The sequence below is a fragment of the Macadamia integrifolia genome, chromosome 6 (assembly GCF_013358625.1).
Source record: "Macadamia integrifolia cultivar HAES 741 chromosome 6, SCU_Mint_v3, whole genome shotgun sequence".
NCBI classification, from domain to species: domain Eukaryota; kingdom Viridiplantae; phylum Streptophyta; class Magnoliopsida; order Proteales; family Proteaceae; genus Macadamia; species Macadamia integrifolia.
Window position 1 is genome coordinate 23,776,328 of NC_056562.1, and position 25,068 is coordinate 23,801,395.

The window sequence follows — 25,068 nt, forward strand, 5'->3', positions numbered from 1 at the left end:
TTATTTGAAATTAAAGTAGTGAAAAAAATCCTAGCATAATATAATTGGTACTTTTCTTAAATAATTTTTTTCTAAAAATAAAATTTTTAAAAAAACCCTAAAAAAAACTGTCTGAGAGGACTTGTAGGTGGAAAAATCCATCAAAAACCAAAGTAATCTTGTTTATTTATTTATTTTGGTAGAAAAGGCAAAGGTTGAAGAAGACCTGATACTTGCAACATTCTCAGCCTTTATTTGTTGCCAGGAGTCTCACTCCTTGATGAAATTCTTGTAAATCTTCTCATTTAAAACTAGAAAAATTAGACTTGGCACTATGGATTTCTTAGTGATACCAACTGGAGATTTATACTTTTGCCCTCTTACACTAACATCGTAATAATTTGCCTGCCAAATGCATCACATTCTTAAACAATTTTTTTGAAAAATCATGAAGAACTAGGACATGTGGGTTAATTTGAGTTTATCAAAGTTGACTTAGCTTCTTCATTTACCCAAACAAAACATCCCGGTTGTAGCTCCACTGGTCCAAAGGCACTGTGTGTTAACAAAATTTCTTTATTTCAAGTCTCCTACATGATATTAACCCACCCTCTAAATGTTACAAGATTATCATCACCTCTTTGGTAGATAGAGAGAGAAAAAAGAATTGTGACTTAGACTAGGGTTTAAGACTTACAAACACAAGATTGACTTTACAATGGATCCATGGAACTAATCGAATAAAAAGATTAGGGTAGGAGTCTGGTTGCGATCAAGAAAGGTTTTAGCCTTTTAGGCACCCCAGACCACCTGATTAAATCGACTTTTTATCTATTTTAAAATTATATATATTAAATGATACATAGGGCAAGAGATCGTTGTCTATTTGGATGCCTTTTGTGTACGCTCTCATTGGTTCTTGCACTGGTGCAGGGGCCACGATCAAGTACCTTTCATTTTCTTAATAAATATTATCAAAATCAAATATACAACATGGCTTATAATACACAAAAAACAAAGCAAGAAAAATGACATGCTTTATCTACTTTCTAACTTAGTGACCTAGACTAGAGTAAGGTTTTTTCATTGCTTTACTATACATGATAGTATACAGGTTCTAGTGAGCATTATGAATGGTCTAAATAAAAGGAGATTGGACTTAAGATGGATGGACTGAATACCTAACACCTTTCTGGCCTGTAACCTTGAGCTTACCTAGAGATCTGAATAGACCAAAGCCATTCATTGGACTTTATTCTCTCTCCCAAAAGGGGGAGACATTTATGGGTTCTATGTAGCACCTCAACTCCATTAATTTGCGTTGTGCCATATTAAGGAGGCTAAAGGTTATTAACTAGTCTAGTAATCTCTCCCTAGGCGATGTGGGACTAAAATTTGCACACACTCACATATCTCCCAAACCCCCTGGTACTTGTCATATTTTTGGGTGTCACAATCTTCCCCCTTTTTGGCACAACATTCCCGGTGTGGGCCCACACGCTAACAGGGTCTATTTTAATAATATTTGTAATGCCCTGACCCCATTAACTTGCATAGTGTTGTCCTCTTTGGACCATGGGTCTTAAGTCTAGAGGTTATTAATTAGCTCAGTAATCTTTCTTTAGGCGATGTGGGACTAAATTTTGCATACCCTCATCAATCCCCCAAACCCTCTAGTACTTGTTGTATTCTTGGTGGGGATACATCACCAATCTCCCAAGCGGGTTTGGTACTTGTTGTATTCTTGGGTGTTACATCCTAGATCCTTATCTAGGTGGTGATTCCTGACACCCCATTTTCCCTTTTTTAATGTGAGTGGGTATGGTCTAGGTTGGAAGACACCCCTAGATCGGATATTTATATAACTACATGCTGCACTTTACATTGATCATGATCTATTGTTTCATGAGAGGACAAAGCATATCGAGATATATTGTCATCTCATATGGACAAAATTCAATTTGGTAGCATCACAACAGCTTATGTACCCTCCATGCTTCAAGTTCTGAATGCTCTCACCAAGGGCTTGGGCAAGACTAACTTTATAATTAGCAAGTTGGTTTGTGATCTCCACTTCCCAACTTGAGGGGGAGTATTGACTGGATCTTGTATTCTATATGTTCTCTTTTCTATTTTTCTTCCTACTTATGTGTGCATTCCTTATCTCTAGCTGTTAGCTGGCTGTTGATATGGTTACATTCCATGAGGAACCAATTAGCTTAGATTAAGGAGAAGACTTTTCCATTTTCTTGTACATATACAATAAATTATCACCTTGATCCACTTTAATCAGCCAAACCTAAAGTTTCTATTAAATCAAATCAAAAGGCAGTTAAAGCTCCTCCATTTTTAGTGCATGGCTTCAGAATTCCATTTTATTTTTTAGTAGATTAGTTTCACTTCTTAAATAAAGAAATCCCTAATCTTTATTGCTTTTATTTATTTATTTATTGTAGAAAAACAACCCTAAAACGATGCATAAAAGAATGAAAAAATAAGAACAAACAATGCACTTAGATGTACGAGGTTCAACAAGATTGCCTATGTTTAGTGAGATGAGATCCCTCTTCACTATCAATGGAGAATAAGGTTACAATGCTCATCCTAACACCTCCTTTATATTTCCTACCATCCACTGGAATTTCAACCACTTTTACCATAGATGGAGTTAAAGACATCATATCTCCAACAATCTCTACCTAGCCTTGAATTCTATCGAGCCTCCTGTAAAGATAATCTATAGATGCCTTCATTTTGCATATCTCCATAGAGGTACAAACCTGTACCAATTTGGTGTGTCCCTCATCTTCAACAATGAGTAATATTAACCAAGTCCAAACAAGACTTGAACTTCTCTATAGTGACTAGCTTGGTAAGTATATCTACAAGATTGTAATCTACATAAATTTTCCTCAAATGAATACTACCTTTTGATACAAGCTCCATGAGCTTGTGAAACCTCACATTAATATGCTTTGTTATCGCAAAAAACACATAATTCTTTGTAAAAGTATGGCACTCTAACTCTTACAATGTAATGTTGTAGCTCCTTGCTCTAATCATAACTCACAAACCAATCTAGCCAACCAGACTCATTCCTTGGCAGCCTCAACCGCTGCAGTGTACTCTGCCCCTGTAGCTGACAATGCAACTCTAGACTAAAGCATCTCCCTCTATGGTATAGGTTTACTAACTAATGTAAATGCAAACACTATAGTAGACCTCCACCGGTTTAAACCACTGACATTCCTTCATCCCTGCCCATAATTAAGAAAGAAGGAGAAAAGACATGGTGGAATAAAAAAAAGGAAAGGGTAAGAACCCACGGGAATTCCTTCATCCCTGTCCATAAAAGTTCTAAACTATCCACAAAGTCGACCCGATAAAGTCATTTTCCTTCGATTTCTAGAAGTTTGTAAATCATGCTCTTGAAACAACATTTTACCTCAATTTTGGGCCTAAAATCCTTATCCAAAGATTGCTACCTTTAAGTAGACGGATGAATATGGGTTATAGAGAAGGTGATGGGATGTTGTTAGTACCATAATCTGGAGATTCTATGAACCAGACGATTCACGGTCACTACACAAGGCAATTAAACAATCAGATGATAATGAACCTATATTAAAGGACTAATCATTGTACAGAAAGGTCTTGAAGATAGAATTCATACCAACATGAATTGGTTGCAAGAAAAATTTGTCAGCTTGACCGATAATGAGGAGTTTGTATTATGAATTGATTGTTTCTAACTAAAGTCAGCTGACTAATTGTGACATCTTACGGTCAACTGATAGATTGTGACTTCTTACGGTCAGTTACCGATTCTGACTTTTTGATCAACTTGACCAATTGTCTATCAACATAATTCATACAATGTGGTTTAGTTCCAAGAAAATTACAAATATATGGCTTAAGTGGTTAAGACATTTACAATCAATTAAGGGACTGTAATTCCAATAACTATCCCACTAAGGATATAACACATAGGTTCCTACAGTTACAAAACTACAAAAGAGTAGGATCTTTCAAATAAACCAATAAAAGGGACTATGGTGGAAGGAAAAAAAAAATTTCTTATAGATCAAACAACAACTCAATGCATCATTTATCTTTTCCTTTTTAAGTAGACTAGTTTAAGTCTTTATCTTTTCCTTCTTTGTCTTTATGTTTCCTTAGAAGATTAGTCTTTTCTTTGTATTTTCTTAACATATTAGTCTGTTTCTTACCCAAGACCATGACGGCCCGTGCTTCTTCATGATTGTCTCAAAGACCATGGCGGCCCGTGTTTCGTCATGGTTTTCTCAGTTTATATTCATAGCAGTCCTTTGCTCTGCTATGATTGATGCAATGGATTGTGTTCTTCCTGAATCAATTTTAATGGATGAAGTTCCTTTTTTTTCTATTTCTATGAGTTTTCTTTCAATTTTAAGTCATTGGAGCAATCGAGGCATGGAAAGACCTCACTTTCTCCTTGGTTCGAAGTCAGTAAATATTCTATGACTGTTCTCTCGAGTTTGTACAACTCTGGCATGCCTGCACATCTCATTATTCTACCGTGTATTTCGTTCCAACAAATGTGTCATGACATGAGTAATCATTGGAACAATTTTTCTTTCGTGAGGATCAAAATGGGTGTCTATGTCTAACTAACCAAGCTATGTAGACATCTATTTTTGTCAATCCACTTTTTGCGGATCAAGCTCCTCTATGGCGCTAGAAGATTGTAGCACACATTCAACGATTAGGAACGCTCAGACATCCAGCCCAAGGCGTTCAAGCGCAACCCAAGGCATTCTTGATCATTGGATGTGCGCTTCCTAGTCATTGGATGTGTGCTACAGGGCGTGTAGCGCTACAAAGGATCTCAATCCAATTTTTTCCAATCTTTCTTAGACTTGTAAAAATTTCTTATAACTACGTAGTCTCTGGAAAGGTGGCAAGAATTTCTCCATAGCCATTGGGTATGGGACATGGTTTAAAAATGCTAGTCTACTACAATGAAATAAATAGAGGCGATTTTAATTATCAAAATTTAATAGACCACCCACACTTGATAGGAGATTAATAGGAGACCTTGACGATCAGTCAAATCACATCCTCCTTTTTAATGGAGAGAACATAACTCATTATGTTGTACCAATACAGTCATGCAACTACCAAATTTTTTTCATAAGTTAGGCTGTAGACACCGAATTTTGTCACCCCCCGGCAATGATGACAATATGAAGAATTACATGTTGGATATTTTAGACTTGGAGAATTTTTAAGCTTAAAGTAGAAAATGACCATTTTTCCCCTATAAACTTTTAAGAGAAAATGTTTTCAAAAATTAAAATTTGATGTTGTGGATTATTGTTGTTTGTCCCCTCAAGTCGGCCATTACTCTTTGATGCGAGAACTATATGAATCGACGCTCGATTCTCTCTTTCATTATATGATCCGGGTCCCTACTTTATGCATATTTTCGTAAAGGTTACCGGTCAAGACTACAATCGTGTCTCACATCATTGGATAGTGCTTGGACTGAGCTTTCTAACGACATATTACACGTCGAATTCTGATTAACGGTTTGAAAGATATGACCCCTGAAAGTTGACTCCAAAGTTTAGTATCAGATTCCATTCCGAGCAACCAAGGAGTGCCACATGGCGCCCAAACCCCTTTGTCCAAAAGCAAGCCTTTTTGGACAATTCTCTCTAGTTTTTTAGTCCCACATCGGAAATAAGAGAGAATTGTCTCAAGTCCTAAGACTATAAGTATAGCCCTTCCTCTCTTCCAAAATGGAGGAGAAAAAAATTGAGAATTTGGGAGAGAGGATGGCCCCATCAAGGTTTTAGCTAACTTCTTCCCTCTAAAATCAAAAATTTTCAAAGTCTAAAAGTTTAACATATTAATCCTTCCTTGAGCCGGGAGATCTAGTCTGGTTCGGTTCGATTTGGGGCTTAAAGCACAAGGGTTATCTCCCTTTGTTTCTTGATTAAAGCCGGGTTTAAGGTATTTTTCTTCTCCCAATTGCAATTTAGAACTAGTTTATTTGATTTAATAGATTAGGTTTAATTAGTTTCAATTCGGTTTAATGTGATTTATTAGATATAAATTGGTTTATTCCGATTCAATTAGGTGTATTTAGGTTTAATTAGCTTTAATTTGGTTTAGCATGGTTTATTAAATGTGAATTAGTTGATTCCGGTTCAATGGAGTTTATTTTGTTTTAATTGGGTTCAACATAGTTTGATTTGGGTCGTTAGGTCCAACCGTTGGTTTTTGCTAATCTGTTTTTTTTTTTTTTTTTTTTTAATTTGGTTTGTTTTCTATTACTATTATATCTTGGTTTAATGAATCAATTGTATTTGTGGTTTAATATATTTACATTACTAGGTTCGATTTGATTTAGTTTTCTTTTTATTGCTTTTTTTTTTACCCTTAGATTAGGATCTCAAGCCCTAATCTCTTCTCCCATCTCTTCTTCTCCTTATCTTCTTTCCTTGTCGCCATTGGAACCCTTAAACAACAGCCACCGAACCTCCTTCACTTCTTCTTCTTCTTCTCCTGCTACTTCGTTTTCTTCCACAACTGAAACCTGCAGCACCACTTTTTCTTCTTCTTCTTCTTCTCCTTTTCCCTTTCTGTTTTTTCTTCCTGCTGCTGCAACCCTTCAACAATATCAGCCGACCCTCTCTTCTTCCTTTCCTTCTTCTTCTTCCCTGTAGCAGAAAACCAGTCCCACCTTCTTTCCTTCCTCCAAAATCTGCAGCAACCGAATCCACTTCCCCCAGCTCTTCTTCCTTTCCTTCTTCTTCTTTCCTGTAGCAGAAAACCAGTCCCACCTTCATCTTCTTTTTCTTCTTCTCATCTTCTCCTTCCTTTCTTTCTCCTTAACCGAACTTGCAACTCAGTCCCTTCTCCTTCTTCTTCTTCTTTTTCTTCTTCTTCTTCTTCTCTTATTTTCTCTTTTACCAGGGCCAAACCCTCTCCACTCCCTTCTCCTTCCTTTCTTTTTCCTTAACCGAACCTGTAACTCACCTTTCTTCTTCTTCTTCTTCTTCTTCCCTGCTGCTGCAACTAATAACCTGCAACTCACCTTTCTCCTTCTTCTTCTTCCCTGCTGCTGCAACTAATAACCTGCAACTCACCTTTCTTCTTCTTCTTCTTCTTCTTCTTCTTCTATAGTGTTATTTCATTTATGTTTTCTATGTGGAATCTTCCCCTCCCTTTTTTTTATCCATTTTGGTTTGATTTCAAGTCTGTAATGTATCTAGTCCTAGAACTTAGGGTTGGGATTCCCCTAATTTTAAAATTTAAAATCAAATGATTTCATTTTATTTCCCTCTAAATAATGTATGGGATGTAGTCTAGGGCGTATGTTAGCAAGGGCGTGGCTGACCCCCCCTCAAACCGGCTCGTAGCATTAGGTACGTATTGGGGATCTAGGTTTTCCTACTATCTCATATCTTTTGTACTTCAACCCTCACTCGCATTAATATAGTACCAATCTACATTGATTAAAGTAACGTAGTTAACCTAATTAGTCATTTCAATTGTTGTTTATTCAATTGTGGTTTGTTAATTTAGTTTTTTTTTACTCACTGCATTTGGTTTCTTCATTCAATTCAATTTATTAAATGTGTAATTACCAATCTTTTCCCCTCTAGTGGTTTGTTTATTTTAATCAATCACCTAATTAGTTATTTAATGTAGGGTAATTAACTAGATTAATTAATTAAAAGATTCTCTTCTCATTAGCTTAACTAGGGTTTTGAAAAATGTTTAACTCATCTTATATTAGCTTAAGGTAAACATAATTAGTGCAATTAGGTTTCATAATTAATTTAATTAAACTTTAGGTTTAGTTTAATCCTCCTATACTAGATTAGGTAGATTAGTAAAAATGCATTCATTTAATGTAATTAATCCATTTCATTTTTTTTTATAAATTAATTAGGTCTCATTTAATTTATAAATCTTTTAACAATTATATTAAGTAGGATTGCAATAATTTATTTCACAAATTATTAGGAATTATGAATAATCATTTTAATTAATTCAATTTAGGATTTCATAAATTCATTAATCATCCATCTAGGTCAGGCTCAATTAATCGAATTAGTTTAATTTAGGGTTTCATAAGTTGCTAAACTAATCCTAGGTTTAGGCTTATTTCATTAGCTTAATCTAAGACTCATAATACATCAATTAAATCATTTAGGGTTTTTAATTTTAATTAGCATAATCATTTCATTATTTGCATCATAACCTAGCTAGCATAATTTAGATACTTGGTTTAGGGTTTTCACATGCCATGCTTAGATACCTAGTTTAGGGTTTTCAGTGACCTAGATTTAGGACTACTTAGTAGGGTACAAACAAACTTTGGTCAAACAAAAGGAGACCGGCCTTAAGGCTGGGCAGACTGAGTGCTTAATACCTTCTCAGTCTGTCACTTGACACTTGTTCAGAATCTTGATGCAAACCAGACTTATCCATCAGAGTCATTAGTCTCTCTCCCTTGGTTGGGGGAAACATTTATGGGTCCTAGACCCTTTCTAGGTGGTGACTCCCTTTTACCCATAACGTGTGTCCCCCCCCTTTGGCATTTGATGACCAGGGGATACTATCTCATCTCATTAGGGTCGAACCCTAGCGTGTGTACATGCGCTATGCGCCATATCGCGAACCCGACGGAGGTCCATGATACCTACATAGGCATCCTTTCCAACTCCCAAGGCCCGTATATCACTCTTATTTCATACTGTAAGGAGGAAGAAGAAGTTTGTGAGATAAGCCACTAAGATACAAGTATGATATTTGTCAAAATATATATAGATATGATGTAAAGAGTAGCTTAGGAGTAAAGTTTGTGGGAGTAAGACTTACTCATCACTTGCTTCCCCCTTGAGAGTCCATCCCTTTAAATCCCCCACCTCTTTCAAGGCATTTTTCCAACTCTTTACAGTAGCAGGCTCATACTTAGTCTGGTGTTTCTGAAATGGTTCCTCAAAACTTCCGGTCTGATTTCGAACGTCTCGTGGCTCAACATCAATGAATACTGGTAGAATGAATTGGCATTCAGATAAACGGCACTCCCATATCTCAACAAGTTCCAAGAGGCAAAATTTGCTATCTGCATAGTGTTTAGAGAAGACAGGAATCGAGATTTTGGATCCTCGAATTGCTTTCAAAAGCGACGAGTGAATCTCATCTCCTTCCCAGAGTGATCTGTTAGCTAAGAAGGCATTGATTCCATATTTCCATAGAGCTTCGTCAAGCAGCGAAACAAAGTTATTGTGAGTATCAATACCTCTGAAATTGATAAACACATCATAAGAAGAAGGCCGGCAGGAGGAGGCAGATGAAATAGTAATAGCCTGTGACGAAGCCATGAACTTGCAATCGCAAAGATGTTTGGTCTTTTCTTGGTAGAACTCTCCTTTTCTTTTAATCTTGTTAGGCTTGAGAAGCACTCCTCTTAGGTATACTCTTTCCTACCTCAATTATTTCCTTATAAAAAGGGTCAATGTAACCAGTTAGGTTTTTTTATGACCTCTTTCCAATGTGAGGGAATCTGTCTATTTCCTTGTAATATGGAACAAATTATTCCTTCCACATGGTCTTGCTATTCAGGTTCGCAGAAAAAAAAAAAATTCCTGTAATAGGTGTAGGTGGATTTGACTTTTGGGAGGCAAGCAATTGAAGAATTTGGATCCTTTCCAACGTGGGGTGCTGAGGGTGTCCAATGATGCCTGATCTTTATTCTCGAAGCTATGGTAAGTTGAAATGAACTCGAGAACTTGGAGTCCACTTGTTTAAAAATATTCACATCCCAAGGAATCTGTAGTTAGCCATGTGATCGACATTATGTTGATCAATTGGATTTTTCCTTCACTAAGAAACTCTCAATTTTTTTATACATTCTTTAAACCGTGATTTGTTTTTGGTCAACTCTGAAACCTAAAATGCGAACTTAGAGTCCACTAGTAAAAAAATATTCACATCTAATGTAATCTCTTAGCCATGTGACCGATATTTAAACCATGATTTGATTGATATAAAATGACTTAAAATCAGATCAGACATTAAGCCCGTTTTAAATAGTTTCTCATTTCTAATCCATTACGATTTTTTTAAACATTTACTTCGTTAAGATGCCCTGTTCATTAGATGCCAAATTTCAGTATCCAGCTCCATAAAACCAAAAAAAAAATTAAAGCCTTCCCGAAAATCACAGATCGTGGAAGCATATGGTTCCATGGTTCTGAAAACGGAACAAAACGGTTAGTATCAATTGGATCGAGATGGTTTGGCCTTGATCGGTCTTTGATCTTGATTTTTTGGATCTTGTTCCATAATTACAGTTCAAAGGTTATAAAAAAAAATTAATAATAATAATAATAAATAAATAAAATAGTAGATCTATTAGACATAGTCCAATATAATCCGTTCCAAAATGATATCCGCTTTGACCGATTCCATTACTGTTCTAGAGTTTTAGAACCTTGCGTGGTTTCACCATGATTATGAGACTTTTGGAAAATATGGGAAAATAGTGTAAGGGGCATGGTTTCAAGTATCGGTATGGTATCAGCTGTATTGGATCAGTATCGGCTAAGATCGATCCCCGATCCCCGATCCTTAACCAATCCAGATCAGTTCAGAGATAAAATAGTAAAAAAATAATACTTTTTATAAAAGGTAGGGGCAAAATTGATCGATACCCAGTGATCTGATCTAATCCGGATCGGTATCAGATCGGTATTGACCTGCCACCAATACCGATACGCCCCTTAAATCCTTGGTAAGAGGCCAACATTTTACTGCTACTATGTTATCTAGGGCCAATTCCCACTTAGGTAGATTTACTTTAGTGAAATACTAGAGAAAACCAAAGACCCTTGAAAACAGGAATGAAAGCTAAGAAATGAGTTGTATGGCATGTACCTCTATGGAGAGGAGCCATACACTTCCTGGGCCAATTATTATCCTAGTAACCCGATATTCCTGGAAAACCCAATAGGAGCAGCTTGGTGTCAATCCCAAAATCGCATTGATTTGATTGATCGGGCTTGATCGCTTAAGGATTGGTCCGATTTGTACCAATTATTAAACATGTTGGGCTCAAGCCTAGTTTATAAATAGATAGTACACAGTACAAGGGGTAAGCCTAACGGGCACCCGATTGGCCTGTTTACAAGCCTGACTTGACCTGACATGCTTAGTGTCCGACCGTTTATATGTATATTTTGATTTTTTTTTTTGGATAAAATAAGGTTTTTATTGATATTTTTATCAATTATTCAATGTGATTAAGTGTAATATCTTTTTTAAATTGTTGATCATTTAAGAAAGTATATTAAAATATATTAAATATATGACAATTAAAGACCGTTTAAGAACCGTTTGATGTTTTATTGGTACATTACCCCGTTTAAGGCCTGTTTATAGTCCAATTAGTCCCATCAGAAGATCGGCTAAAGTCTGAAAACCGGCCGAGACTGACTCATTCCTTAAATAAGTCACGGTTCAAGGATATTGACCCACTAGGCCTGCGATAACAGACCGATTGACACCCCTCATTAAATGTACCACTTTTATATTACATGGCTGTTTGATCATATAGAAATCTTATAATTTCTACTGTGATGGGGAAAGTTAATAAGGAGAATGAAATTCTCTCAAAGAGGAAATGGTTTTATTGTTGGACTTGGACCAAAGTAAGTTTAGTTTGGTGAGATTCTTCCAAAAGTTTAGTAGGAAACGTTAGACAGAGTCAGCAGGTTGCCTTCCAAGTTTTTACCTAAACAAATGGAAGGTAGGGTATTCTGATTTCCTGCTTCTAATTTTTATTACTTAATAATTGTCAATGAGTTCTTCGTATTTACCTTGTTGAACTCACAAAAGGGATCAATACTAAGGTGTTTAAGTTTAGTCCACTGAGCCCAGATCCGCCCAAGGCCACTTGAAAATTTCAATGCTTTGGTTGGGCTTTTCAGTCTGAGGGCAGGACCATGTTTGGGATTTCACTGCTGGTGAGATAGAGTTAGTCCTCCTTCGAATGTGGCCCAATTCTATCCCATAAGTTTATGACAAAAGGTTTTGTGCACGGTCATGATTATTGTATGGTTAATTAAATTTTTTACCTTAATTTATTTATTTTCCTATTAGTGCACACATTTTTCCTTTCAATGTAATTAACTAAAATCATGTCATTTCACATCTTAGGAAAAAATAAATAAATAATTATTATTTCACATATGTATTCGAAAACGTGTGAGACAACAATAACTCCTTTATTTTTTTAGGAAATATCACTCCCCTCCTTTGTATGTAGTCATAATATCAAGTTCCCCTTAGTCCCCTTAGTTAGTTTGAAAAATCTCACTCCCCTCCCCCTAATCTGAAATATTCTTTCTCTTTGAGGTTCAGTATAAAAATTAAAAAAAAGGATGTAATGACCTAATGTGAGAGGTGGGTGAAAGTAGATGGTGGTCTACAGTAAAAAATAGAAAATAACATTTGAACAAATCCATTGCAATAATTTAAGGCCTCTTAATAAGGCAGAGTTCAAGCAAGAAGCATCCAAGACTTCTGGGATACCAAAGGCATTGGTGCATTCCAGCAAGGCCTTCATCTTCTGTTTTGAGGATCAGAAGGTGATCATCCTCAAATCTGATTAGTTGGGATCAGCTAGGTAGATGAATTTACAGTACCTTGCCTCAAAGCTTCTCATGTCAGAACCCATAGCAAACCACACATACTCCACTATTGAGCCTTGATTGGATTAACTATCATCAGAATGGGAATCTCTTAAAAGGGAAAGCAACAGTTTGGGCTCTCTTCATCTCCTTGCTTTTCACCTACAAAACAAAAAAGCTAATAATAGGCTATTCCAAGCTGGTTTATCATTGCAATTAGGAAGGAAAGAGTTTCAATTTCTAAATCTCAGTTTATTCTTCTATATCTCTGGGTAATTGCTCCAGTTAGTGGCACCACTTCATTAAAAAATAAAGCGATAAGAAATGAATGTTCTTCTTCATCCTGCAGCAATGTTTACGAAAGTAACAGAAGTTTATACCGCGATTTGTACATCATTAGTTTGATTAGTTTTTTGAAGGGCCAATAAATAGAACAAATATAAGTGTCACATATTCAGTTACAACATACTAATGCCCCATTTCACCTGGATCAGTTAGCCACACCAGTGGTAACATCTCTAAGTCAGGCTATGACTTCCCCTGCAAATCACTGGCCCCTACCATACCAGCATTAGCAAAGTCCCTGTCACAAAAAATCATGTACATTATAAACCACACATGCTCAAAACTGACATAGACCTAAGACTCAATTGAATGATCCTTCAAATAAAAATAATCTAAACTGGAAAATAACTAACAACTAAAGTAGAATAGGATATTTAAAATTCACCTCTGACACAGTTCTTATCTCATTCATGTCCAAGTAATCACTAAAGATGCAGTCATGCTTTACTGCAAAGAGGTCAAAGATAATCAATATTAATCACCAATTAGAACTTTTATGACCCATTAAATCCTTAGTCGTATAAAGTTTTATCTACAGCTATCAATGGGCCGGGTTGGACTGAGTTTTTTAGGTCTCTTAGCTCAACCCAAGCCCAGCTCAGCCCTAGGTTGGGTTGGGATAACTCAACCCAGGCCCAACCCTATCGGGTTTAAACCAACCCAACCCGGCCCAACCCGGCCCAACCCAGCCTTGATGGACCCTGATTGGGCCGGGTTTAATCCAATCTAGTCCAACCCAAAACTATTGGTTACTTGGTTGCTTGATCTTGATGCATTGTAGAGGCCAAAGACCAAAATTTTCGTATATGTGTAGATTGTGGAAAACGAAAGACCTTTTTCTATAATTACCCATTAATAATTATTAGCATATTTATATGATTATATACTTAATACATATGGTTGGATTGGATTGGGTCGAGTTGGGTCGGGTTGGGCCTGGGTTGAGGTCTCAACCCAACCCAACCCAACCCTGCCTCGGGCCTGAAAATCTCAACCCTAACCCACCTTATGGGCTGAAATCTCAGCCCAAGCCCTGTTCAGGCTCAGGGCGGGCTAGGGCTGGTTTGGGTTGACCGAGCTTTTTTGACAGCCCTAGTTTTATCCACTCTATAATTTCAGAAATTTTTGGTTGCAAAGTAAGACCTGTAATGTTATAGCCATTTAAATTTCTTCATTTACACTCATCAAGACCATGAACCCAATTAATATAACGATTGGCTGCATCTAAATATCGAAATCCACTGTTCAAGACCATAAACCCAATAAATATAACAGTTGGCTGCATCAAGGAACTCATGAATACAGGGCAAGGCAGGGCAGGGCAGGGTGAACATTTCATCAAGGAATGAAGAGATGAAGGATGTGTTTGGTATGTATTCCCATTCTGAGAATGCACATTCCCATTCTCTGATTGCAGAATATATTCTTGACTAAGAATGAGAATACTGTTTGGACACACATTTAGCCAAAGTGCATTCTTATTTTGAGAATGCATGTCAGCATTTCATCGAACAACTCGTAGGCAACCTGAGGACTCTACTGCAAGAGTATAGGAACTTGATGAAGACAACAGAGGTTGGAGATTGGAGGAGGTATTTCCTACAAGGTACCACATCTGAGACAGTAAGAGGATCTTTGCTGACGATTTGGGATCCTCTCTATTTGATTTCACTCTATGTTTGCTTTACTAGCTCTGGCATGAGTGTGGAGCTCTTGAATGTCTCCGCAAGAGCTGACTTCTCTCTCTCTCTCTGGCGTGTCAAGGGTTCTCATGAAAGGGACAATTGAGAAAAATGGAAGTATGGAAGAGATTCGTCCACCAGTTCAGGTAAGTTTCCCACTGTTGGCAGTAATTGAAGGGGAAATTTTCAAGGGACCCCATAATCCGACCGATGGTAAGTAGAAACATCCCTAAAACCATTGATTAGAAGAGGAGGGGGAAAAAAAGCGCTGGAGATCTGTATGGCAGAGTCTGAACTGGTGGAAGGCACAGGCGATTTTGCCATCCTACTTCACATTGGGTGGCGACAGTAGTAGCTATTGAGAGGTTGCAATGATGAAAAAGCAATCCAAAAAACTTGTTCCATTGTTGATGCGAGAACTTTGAAGTTTACCTTCACAGCAATTAAAAAAATAATAATAATAATAATGGAGGGCGCCCATAGGCGGTAGGCTGTTGGATACGAAAAGGAAGTAACGATATGTATGTCGTTCAAGAACATGTTTCTGACATGGATTCTGAGAACGCATACCAAACACACCCGAAGTGTTCATGACTGAGATGGGTACATAGTATCACCTCTTGTACTGCCATGTGGCAAGTGATGTAAGTATTTTCACCAGATTATCTGAGTGAAGTTTAAAACAACCCTAATGATGAAGAATATGGAATCATTTAATACCTAAGGCTCCGTTTGCATGCAAGGAGAATTTAAAAGGAAAAGAAGTGAAATTTTCTTACTTAAAAAAAGAATCTTTATAATCATTACCCCATGTGATTCAATATGATTATATAAACTACTTGTTTTTTTAATCATATTTGATAATGATACATTTTATATGTAATTTTTAATTTACATATTATAGAAAAGGATTTTGGATGTAAAGTAAAATGAAATTTTATAACCAAATATGGAATGATTTGAAATAATGATATAATCACATGGGGTAATGATTACATATATTTATTTTTTTAAGTATGAAAATTTCACTTTCCTTCCCTTTAATTCCCCTCGCAACCAAACATGACCTAAAGGAAAGAAGAAAGAGATTTTGAATCTTATGGTAAAGAAAAAGAACAAAACCTTTGTGATGTCCAAGATTGGTGTGTTTGCATTGACTGCTTGTGCAATTATTCCCCTCATGACATGAATCCCGTACTTCAAACCCATGGCAGGAACTTGGTTGGCTACTTCAGAAAACCCTTTACCACCCTTAGAAGGAGGTCATCTATCTGGATCAGGGATCACCCTCCCCAATCATCTATCAAACCATACCAGATGAAATCAAACACAACATACAACAAAATAGGGAGAAAAGAAGAAGAAAGATGGAGTAATATAACAACTGTTTCAATTATTACTTTACCATGTGATTGATAAAGTAAGAGAGAAAAAGAAAAAAGATGGTAGGTGTTATTAATTAGAAGTCTCTAACCTTATATCCATGTGCAAGTAAACTGTAAGAGATGATATTTTTTTTTTTTCTTAGGAACTCCTCTTCTGATATGATCCAAGAAAAGGAGTCATATGAGCTCCAGCCTCTTGGCCCGCAGGCAATTCCCTGTAATGAAGAAAGAACCAAAAAATAAAAACAGTAATTCTATCATTTGAAATGGATTATATCTTCAGTAATTTTATTTTGGGATAAAAGTGTGCCCAAACTCTCTCTCTCTCTCTCTCGCTCTCTCTCTCTCTCCTTCCTCGGTGGAAAAGACCCCCTGCCCTCTTGTGTCCAGCCCTGCATGCATAACTAGTGCATGCTGCTAGTTTACTGAAAGCTAGCAGCATGCCCAACCCTTTCCCTCTTATATTTTTTATAAAACCATGAATGAGTGCCTTGGGAAAAAAATCAATGTATCACTTAAAATCCTTTAGAAACTAAATTAAAATTTAAATAATTTCATGAAACTGTACTCTTAAGCTATCATGTCCATTTCTCGACAGACAAGGTCATGAGGGTGAGAAGGCAATAATATGCATTATCTAAATTACTGATGTATTTTCCAGCAGTAACTTTTACTGTTTTTTATTTGCCAGGAAAAGATAGGGTCAAATCCTTTCTGAACCCTTTAAAGTTAGGTAAAGAACCAACCCAGAAATCTTTTTAGAGGGTAAGTCTGAGGTCATTACCTGACTTCAGTGCAAGTGTTGGCATCCCCAAACAGTTTTCACCTCTTCAGGAAGATTGTTGCATCCTCTAAACATATGAAGAAGTTGTAATAAATAAATTCTATTCTTCTATTCTGTCTCAGCTTCTTCACCGTCAAAGGGGAATCCTCCCAGACCATCATCATCATCATTTGCTGGCTGGTTAACCTTACTGCGCCTCAATATCTCGCCCTCTTCAACCATTACATCAGAAACAGAATTGAATCTTAAACGACTCCGGAGTGTTTGTTGCTTGTTGGGCCAATAATTTAATGTTATTTCTCCACCATCATCGTTGACGTATGACCACTTAAAGAAATCTGGTACCATCAAGTCACACGAATTAGACTTTTTCTGGTCAGGTTCTCTGTTCTTGAACAAGATCTCACAGAATTTCACAGTGGCTTGGTATGTACCGATATCTAAAATTTCAACGGCATCCTTCTCTTGCAACGGAATCCCAAACCAGTCAAAGCCCTTACCCCCTGAAAATAAGGGTTGTATTTCAATGTGGATAACACACTAGACCGACAGTGTTCCTCCTCCCGTAATTTATATATGAGTTGATCGGTTCAAGAGCAAATCAGAATCAAATCATGTCAATGTGATTAACATTATTTCAGATTATAAAAGCAAGAACAGGAAACAAGTAGCAATTGCAACAGGGACTCACTTTCTGCAACCTCCTACTAATTGGATGGCGTGGTCTTCATGATCGAAATAGCATTTGCCACTCATTGACTAAGCTGATCACAGAAACAAACATATAAAAAGTTAGAATTTCTTTTTCTTCTCAGGGTGACCTGAACAAATTAGAAGGATGTATTAAAAGCTAAGTAGGTTCAAATGACCTGCTTGTGCTTGGCATGGACATATCGCCAGAAAATAAAACCCCCATAACCATTGTGAGTGAAAAAGTTGAACTCGGGCAACATAAGAGAAGGACTAGCTAGGTGGAAGAGAACGAGGCCTCATCACACAATGTCCATGCTGAAACAGTAGCAGAAACAATCCTCAAACAATTTTTCATGGCCACAAAGCAATTGCATTATCTGACCCAATGATCCCTCACTCCAGAATCAACAGCTGTCTAGAAGAAATGTCTCCAGAGACTTCATCTTCGATGTCTGTTTCTTGCTGGTTGGGTCAATAATTTAATGTCACTACACCATCATCGTACACCTATGACCAATTGAAGTAATTTGCTACTATCAAGGCACTCGAATTCTGATCCAATATGGTCTCATCCTTCAGGCTTTTAGATTGTTTGGCGTGAACCTTTTTCCACTTTGAACTTTTGAGCCAGAGATGTAAGGAAACTGAAATTACAACGGATAGTTATTCCATTGTGAATTTCCTACTAAATTCTATTGGAAAGAACTAATAAGATCAAAAGGTGGATATTGTACCTTCATATTGTTTGTGCTAAAAAAATTTTTTTCCAATAATATAGGCTTTGTGATGAGATTGTATGTGTTCATATCAATTTCCCTTGCATCACCCCCAAACTTGAGAGGTGATTTGGCCATAGACCATAGAGTCATCTGTACCAAAGAAAATTTAGTCACCTCCCCCCAAGAAAAACAGAATTCTACAACGCCCACAACTTGAAAGGATGTCAGGAATTAGGTCATTACAGATCTCACCCACATACCTGAGTTCTTTGCTCATCTAAATTGAGATTGGATGGTCTATGTGGCCCTTCTTTGGCACCTAGTATAAAAAAAAAATATTCATATTAATTGAATTTTAGCTTTTGTTTCATCAAGGTATCTACCTTGAAAACTCAATTATGAAAAATTTCAAGCTAAACCCGAATATTAAGTGCCTTTTTTTTTGGAAAAATATTAGTAAATTAGAAAGAAAAGGGAAGAGATAGAAATTAGATAGTTCATTATATCTTTAAGATGGTTCCAATTTCACTTCAAGAGAAAATAACCAGGAAAGCAGTAATAATAATTTGGTTCTATGGTCATGGACTATTAGTCTCTTATCTTCAGACCTTGGCCAGAACTTTGTTTATGAAAACAAAAGATTGACAAGAGAGTTTTTCTTAAGATTCATTTTGATTGTGTCCTTTGTTTACATTTTGTAGTTATATGCCCTTTTCTCATCTTCTTTAACAGGGAAAGACAGTTAATCTTACTCAGCAGATCAGCATTCAATGAAAACTTGTCGAAAGATATATTTATCCTATATATTGGATAGCGTTCAAATCCAACTATTGTGGAGTGTTCAGGGTAACTATGTGATGGTTTGAATTGGAGAGTGGAAACAATATAAATAATAAGGCATATCAGACTAGTCTCAAAAAATTTGTTTATGCATAATTGAGAAAGCAAGGGAGATGGAAGAGGTAAAAGAGTTCAGTGCTATGGTTTTGGCCTGAAACATGAGCTATTTGCTTGTCCAACCTCTGATCTTCTCATAATGAAGAAGAAAATGAATTATGCCCCATGGACATAAGTCAAAAGGCCAAGCTACTTAAATCTGTTTATATGTGTGTTTACTTTGATTCTTCCCACTTCTCTTTTTGTTTGGCTTTCGTTAATTGTGAGTGATTGTAAATCTCAGAAGTTATAAGCTAAAGCTTTATACCCAAGTCTCACCTGGATCAGTAAGCTGCCCCAGTGGTAGCATATCTAAGTCATGCCACCATTAGCAAAGTCACTGTTACAAAAGTTCACCTGTGCATTGGAAAGCTCACAAGCACAGAACTAATATATGGACCTAAGACTACTGAATGATCAATACAAAAATATTTGAAGAACACAGTTTACCTTGATACACTGAAATGTCCCGCTACGTCTTCCCACTTATCCCAATCATCTGCAGTTATCCTATACATATTCACGAAATTATTTACATTCTTGGCCATGGCAGGTGTTGCATGGGTTCCGGGAGAGATGGAATACACGATGGGGCGGTCAAGCTCCCTCAAGATCTGCAATTAATAATTAGACTAATTCAGTCTCCTTCAGATGAGAATAGTCTAAACTGGTACAGAACTAACAAGTTCAGTAGAATAGGATTGTTAGAATTCACCTCTGACACAGTTCTTATCTCATCTACATCCAAGTCATCACCAAAAATGCAGTCATGCTTTACTGCCAAAAAAAAATAAAAATTTATAGCCCTTTTCATTTACACTGATCAAGATCATTAAAACAAAGACTTGTCAAATGGATGCAATTAAATTTTACCAAAATCCACGCCCCATGCCGCATACTGGTGATATAATGACCTCAAAAAGGCTTTTCCAGCTCCTGAATTGGTATCTACAAGCGTGAAACACTGTGACATCCAAGAACAAGCCCTGTCTCCACGTCCTATATCATGAGCATTAAATTGTTTACCAGACTCCTCGTAAGGACCTCCCTAACAGGAACACATGCAAATGAAGGTCCAAACAGTTAGTTCCAATTGAGTTCTAGAATCAAAATGCCAAGTTCATTAATTAGTTGAATCTTCCTTTCCCTTTTGGTGTGTTCAAGAAATAATGGCTTATCCTATTGTAACTAACTATTGAAGCACCATATGATTAGTTAACCTTGTTACCTATTGATGTTTGAATAATTGGACCCTTATAAACTTTGAAGCCATTCTTTTTCTTTCACAGTTTCAAAATGAATTTCTTTTACTAGTTTGGGACTTCTCTTTGGTCTTTATTTTACTCCACATTGCAAGTGGAAGATAAATTTAATAAGACTTTACAGGGCAGGGCAGGGGAATGGCAAGGGGATTGGGGGGGTGGGGGGGTGTGGTTCTTGTGGCAAAGATTTGTTGATTTTCCAGGGGGTTAAATACTGCTTAAGGACAGTGCCCTGTAACATGCTTAAACAGCATCCTTTCCAGGTTTTCTGCAACTGGGTTCTACTATAACTACATTTTATTTGAGTTTACAGTTCACCAGGCATGAGTGAAGTTTAAAACAACCCTAATTTTGAAGAATATGGCATCATTTAATACCCAAAGGAAAGAAGAAAGAGAATGAAATTGTATGATAGGGAAGAAGAACAAGACCTTTGTGACGTCCAAGATTGGTGTATTTGCATTGACTGCCTGTGTACTTATTCCCCTCATGACATGAATCCCAAACTTCAAACCCATGGCATGAACTTTCTTGGCTACTTCAGAAAACCCTTTACCACCCTTAGAAGAAGGCCATCTGTCTGGATCAGGGATCACTCTCCCCCATTCATCTATCACATCATATCCAGCTGAATCTACTGAAGAACCATCTACATTCCTTCTATACCAGAGGAAATCAACCACAACATACTACAAAATAGGGAGGGACCAGAAGAAAAAAGAGAAGTTTTAAAAGTGTCAGTAAAAGTTTTAATTATGATATTAATTGTTGATGGAGTAATATAACAATCGTTTCAGTTACTTTATTTTGTGTAGATGTTATAATTTTAAAGTCTCAAACCTTATATCCATGAGCAAGTAGACTGTGAGAGATGATTTCTGCATTTCTTAGGAAGTCTTCTTCTGATATGATCCAAGAAAAGGAGTCATATGAGTTCCAGCCTCTTGGAGGGGTGTCTGCATCTTGTCCTGCTGGCAAAGCTTCAGATAGTTCCCTGTAATGTAATTGATAAACTCAGCTCTTACCATATTCTCTAGGAACCCATTCAACACAAGGAACAAAGAACCAAAAAATAAAAACAATAATTCTATCAGAGTATCAGGGATGGTTTCTTAATAGTTTTGTATAACAAAACATGACATTTGATTTGTCTGAATAATAGAATATGATATTCAGATACTAGTAAATCTATTTCTTATATGCTATCCTTAAGTCCATATATTTACATAAAATGCAAATTTAAGTCCATTTTGTTGATAATTTCATAAAATGAGAGCTTCAACTCCTAATCCTATGGAACTAAGTAGAATCAGAAATGGTTTGAAACCCATTGATTGCCTACAAAAAAAAGTTCAGTGAATCACTTAAACTTATCGTTATAATACTGATAATCAAGAGAAAAGAGAAAAGAGAAACAGTGGCTAAGATGGCATACCTTAGAAGAAGACCAAAAAATAAGAGGGAGATGAAAAAGAAGAATCTCATGGTTCTATGACTGTGTCAGCTAGCTCCTCAGACAAACGATGAGGATGAGAAAGGCAAAATAAATAGCCTAAACTGTTTCTCAATAGCTCTATCGTTATCTAACTTTTAACCATTTTTGGTAAGCAATTATGGATTTAGGGGGAAAAAATATATATCCATATATCCATATAAGTATTAAAGAAAGAATGCTTAACATTACCATTGAGAAAGAACTAAATAAGGGATGTAATGAGGTTTTTTCCTCATTAAGTGATGGCCAATCAATCCAAATTATACCCAATTAAATGTTCCTTCCTTGAATATGAGAATCTCTTGCAAAAGTAAATCAAAACATACTTAAAATGAGAAAAAGATTATCATATCACATCTCATCCGGATAATCATGTGGCGACACATATGTTTTCTATGTTATTTGAATTTAGTTAATCATAGCAACACCCATGGGTAACCTGCAGAAACAATTCTACGAACAGAAAGGTGTTTTACTATTTTAGTAGTTAATCTTGCTCATTGTATTGATATGCATCTCAAGTGCTTTCCAGCTATTGGATGCGCGCTGGAGAGAATCTGGATCCACGGTTATATGACTCATTGTTCTATTTGATTTGATTGGGTAATTTAGCTGCCTGATAGGTGTTGTAAACTTGTAATCATTGCCCTTTGGATTTTAAGGGGGTGGCCAGTTATATTGAGGGGTAGCTCACCATGTTATGACCAATTTACCTAAAATATGGAGGATATATTTTTCCACCGAATTGTCCTTAAGTCATGGTGTAGGGGGAATCTCTTGATTGTGGGACTTCAAACTTGCATGGGAGGCTATCGAGAGAGTATTTTAGAAAATATACTAAAACCCTATAGTTGTTTGTAAACCCTAAGATCATGTGGTGAATCTCCCACACAGTAGAAAAAAACTTTCTCCTAAAATTTTCAAATAGTTTTGATTAGCTCATTGAAGGGATATGAAATAAGAATAGCCCACTGACAGCTTATTTACCTGATGTGCACCAAATTTATTTAGGCTGAGTTTGGGCCAGTATGAGTTGAACTTGGGCCCAAATCTGACCCAAATCAAACCTAACGAATACAAATATTGGCTGGCTTATGAGTCCAACTCTCCTTGGGGCTTATGGATTCCACACACATACATCTGTAGAGCTGGTAATTAGTACCTTTTTACCCACTTACATGTTTTACCCCGCCACCCCTAATTTGCAGGTAAGGTGACTAAGGTGGCTCTAAATAGTCCAGAGTGGCAAACAAGATCCTTGTAGCTAGCCACATTTAACTGAGCGAAGGCTTAATTGAGCTGAGTAAAATTAGATTATATTAGCATGAATACACTTAATAATCCAAGTACTAAGATGCACCCATTTAGTAGCACTAAAGTTAATTTTTCTATTTGATGTTGAAACTTGATTTGTGAATAAGGGACCTTGGGGATGTTATTAAAATATCTACAAAATCCAGAATGCTTTTTTTGGTGAGCCGTTCAAGAAAATAATTGGGGCATAACAAAATGCCCTCCTGAGTGGGTCATGCAAGATACCATTTCTCTTCTTTTATACGGTAATTAAACTGTGGATTTAACAAAATAATAATAATAATAATAATAATAATAATAATAATAATAATAATAATAATAATAATAATAATCAACTATGGTCTATAAATTAAGTTGTTTCAACATAAAGTAAGCCTATTCACAAGTTAATATGATGAGCTAGAAAGGTTATATATATTTCCACTCAACACTAATTAAATTTATATTGATTTTTTTTTCCTGATAAATTTTGCTGTCATATTAGTTGTTAAAACTGAAAAAGCCATTCATAAATACATATAATCCATTGGTTAACCCAAAAAAAAAAAAAAAAAATACATATAATCCATTGACAAGCCTAGTACTATACCCAAAGCCCAATCAAAGGCCATATCTAAATGTCCAATTTTGAATTTTTATTTTTAATTTAAAACGAAAATCATAGGTTGAAACATGAAATGCAAGTAATATGCATTACCCAGAGTACTGATTTATTCTTATGTCCTACCACCGAAGTTTGAAAACTCGAAAAAATGAGTTACGAGTCGTGAACATTTAAACAAGGAAAATTTTACTGATAAATATGAAGTAAAATTTTACATCCATCAAAAATTTCCATCTTAGAAAACAAATAATGAAAATTATTATTTTACTGTAAAACTTGTTTTATTGATGATTTTAGGCTAAAAAGAAACCGTAAAGAACCAACCCAAACATATGCCTCTAAGAGGATAAGTGTGAGGTCATTACCTGATGTCAGTGTTGGCATTTGCAAGGACATTTGAGTTATTACATATTAAGTTGATCCTGATCCAACAGAGAATATTTCAGTTGAAGAAAGGCACCACCCCATGATCTTGTCGGGGAAGTAGTTGGTTGCTGCAACAAGGATCCCATAGAAAGGTTAGATTAGAATGTAAGAAGATTCTCATTCAACTGACTTGGTTGTGCTTGGTGTTCATACCAGTAACATATTGCTAGAAAAATGAATCCTCCGTAGCCATTTCTAGGAATCATCAAATCGACCAATATAGAGTTCGAGGTTAATCGGAGCCATTTCTAGTAGCAGTGCTTGCTTGTTCATCATTTGTCGGGTGATTAACCTCACTATTCAAAGCCAAGCTAAAAGAAGGACCCGTTGCCTCATCATCGTTGTGATTAGGAAGACGAGGTCTCTTGCTAGGCCTTAACATCTCTCCATCTTCCACCATTACAGCAGTAGCATTGCATGTTTGTTCATCATTTGTTGGGTGATTAACCTCGCTATTCAAAGCCAGGCTAAGAGAAGGACCCGTTGCTTCATCATCATTGAGATCAGGAAGACGAGGTCTCTTGCTAGGCCTCAACATCTCTCCATCTTTCACCATTACATGAAAAACAGAATCTAAACAACTCAAGAAATCTACTGTATGGAAAATGTTATTCCTCTCCTTTTCTTCTTCGGTATTGTCATTGTCATTGTCAGAGGGAGATGCCAATACTACACATGGTGATGGTGGTGGTGGTGGTGGTGATGACGATGTTGTTAAAGCCAGGGTAAGAAGGTATGAACATGATGATGCC

The 25,068-nt window shown here is 36.4% G+C and overlaps 1 protein-coding gene and 1 long non-coding RNA gene across 4 annotated transcripts; both read right to left on the reverse strand.

The window, feature by feature from the left end:
- Nucleotides 1–12,449: 12,449 nt before the first annotated feature.
- LOC122081977 lies at nt 12,450–17,446 on the reverse strand. Of its 3 annotated transcripts, none has more exons than XR_006141264.1 (6): nt 16,868–17,446; nt 16,173–16,298; nt 15,821–15,998; nt 13,402–13,463; nt 13,157–13,254; nt 12,450–12,833 (listed from the first exon to the last, which is right to left on the reverse strand). It is a non-coding gene; the product is annotated as an uncharacterized LOC122081977 (long non-coding RNA). The 3 variants fall into 3 exon arrangements; XR_006141263.1 differs by lacking the exon at nt 12,450–12,833 and having other exon boundaries at nt 12,947–13,254; nt 16,868–17,205; nt 17,302–17,446; XR_006141262.1 differs by lacking the exon at nt 12,450–12,833 and having other exon boundaries at nt 12,947–13,254.
- A 113-nt stretch (nt 17,447–17,559) lies between these two features.
- Nucleotides 17,560–24,872, reverse strand: LOC122082149 (alpha-galactosidase mel1-like). Its single transcript, XM_042649631.1, has 11 exons — nt 24,697–24,872; nt 24,256–24,312; nt 21,318–21,471; nt 20,909–21,166; nt 20,089–20,263; nt 19,931–19,992; nt 19,666–19,829; nt 18,540–18,598; nt 18,295–18,429; nt 17,737–18,204; nt 17,560–17,631 (listed from the first exon to the last, which is right to left on the reverse strand). The coding sequence occupies exons 1-8, from the start codon at nt 24,870–24,872 to the stop codon at nt 18,577–18,579; spliced, it is 1,068 nt and encodes a 355-aa protein (XP_042505565.1). The 3' UTR covers nt 17,560–17,631; nt 17,737–18,204; nt 18,295–18,429; nt 18,540–18,576.
- Nucleotides 24,873–25,068: the final 196 nt, after the last annotated feature.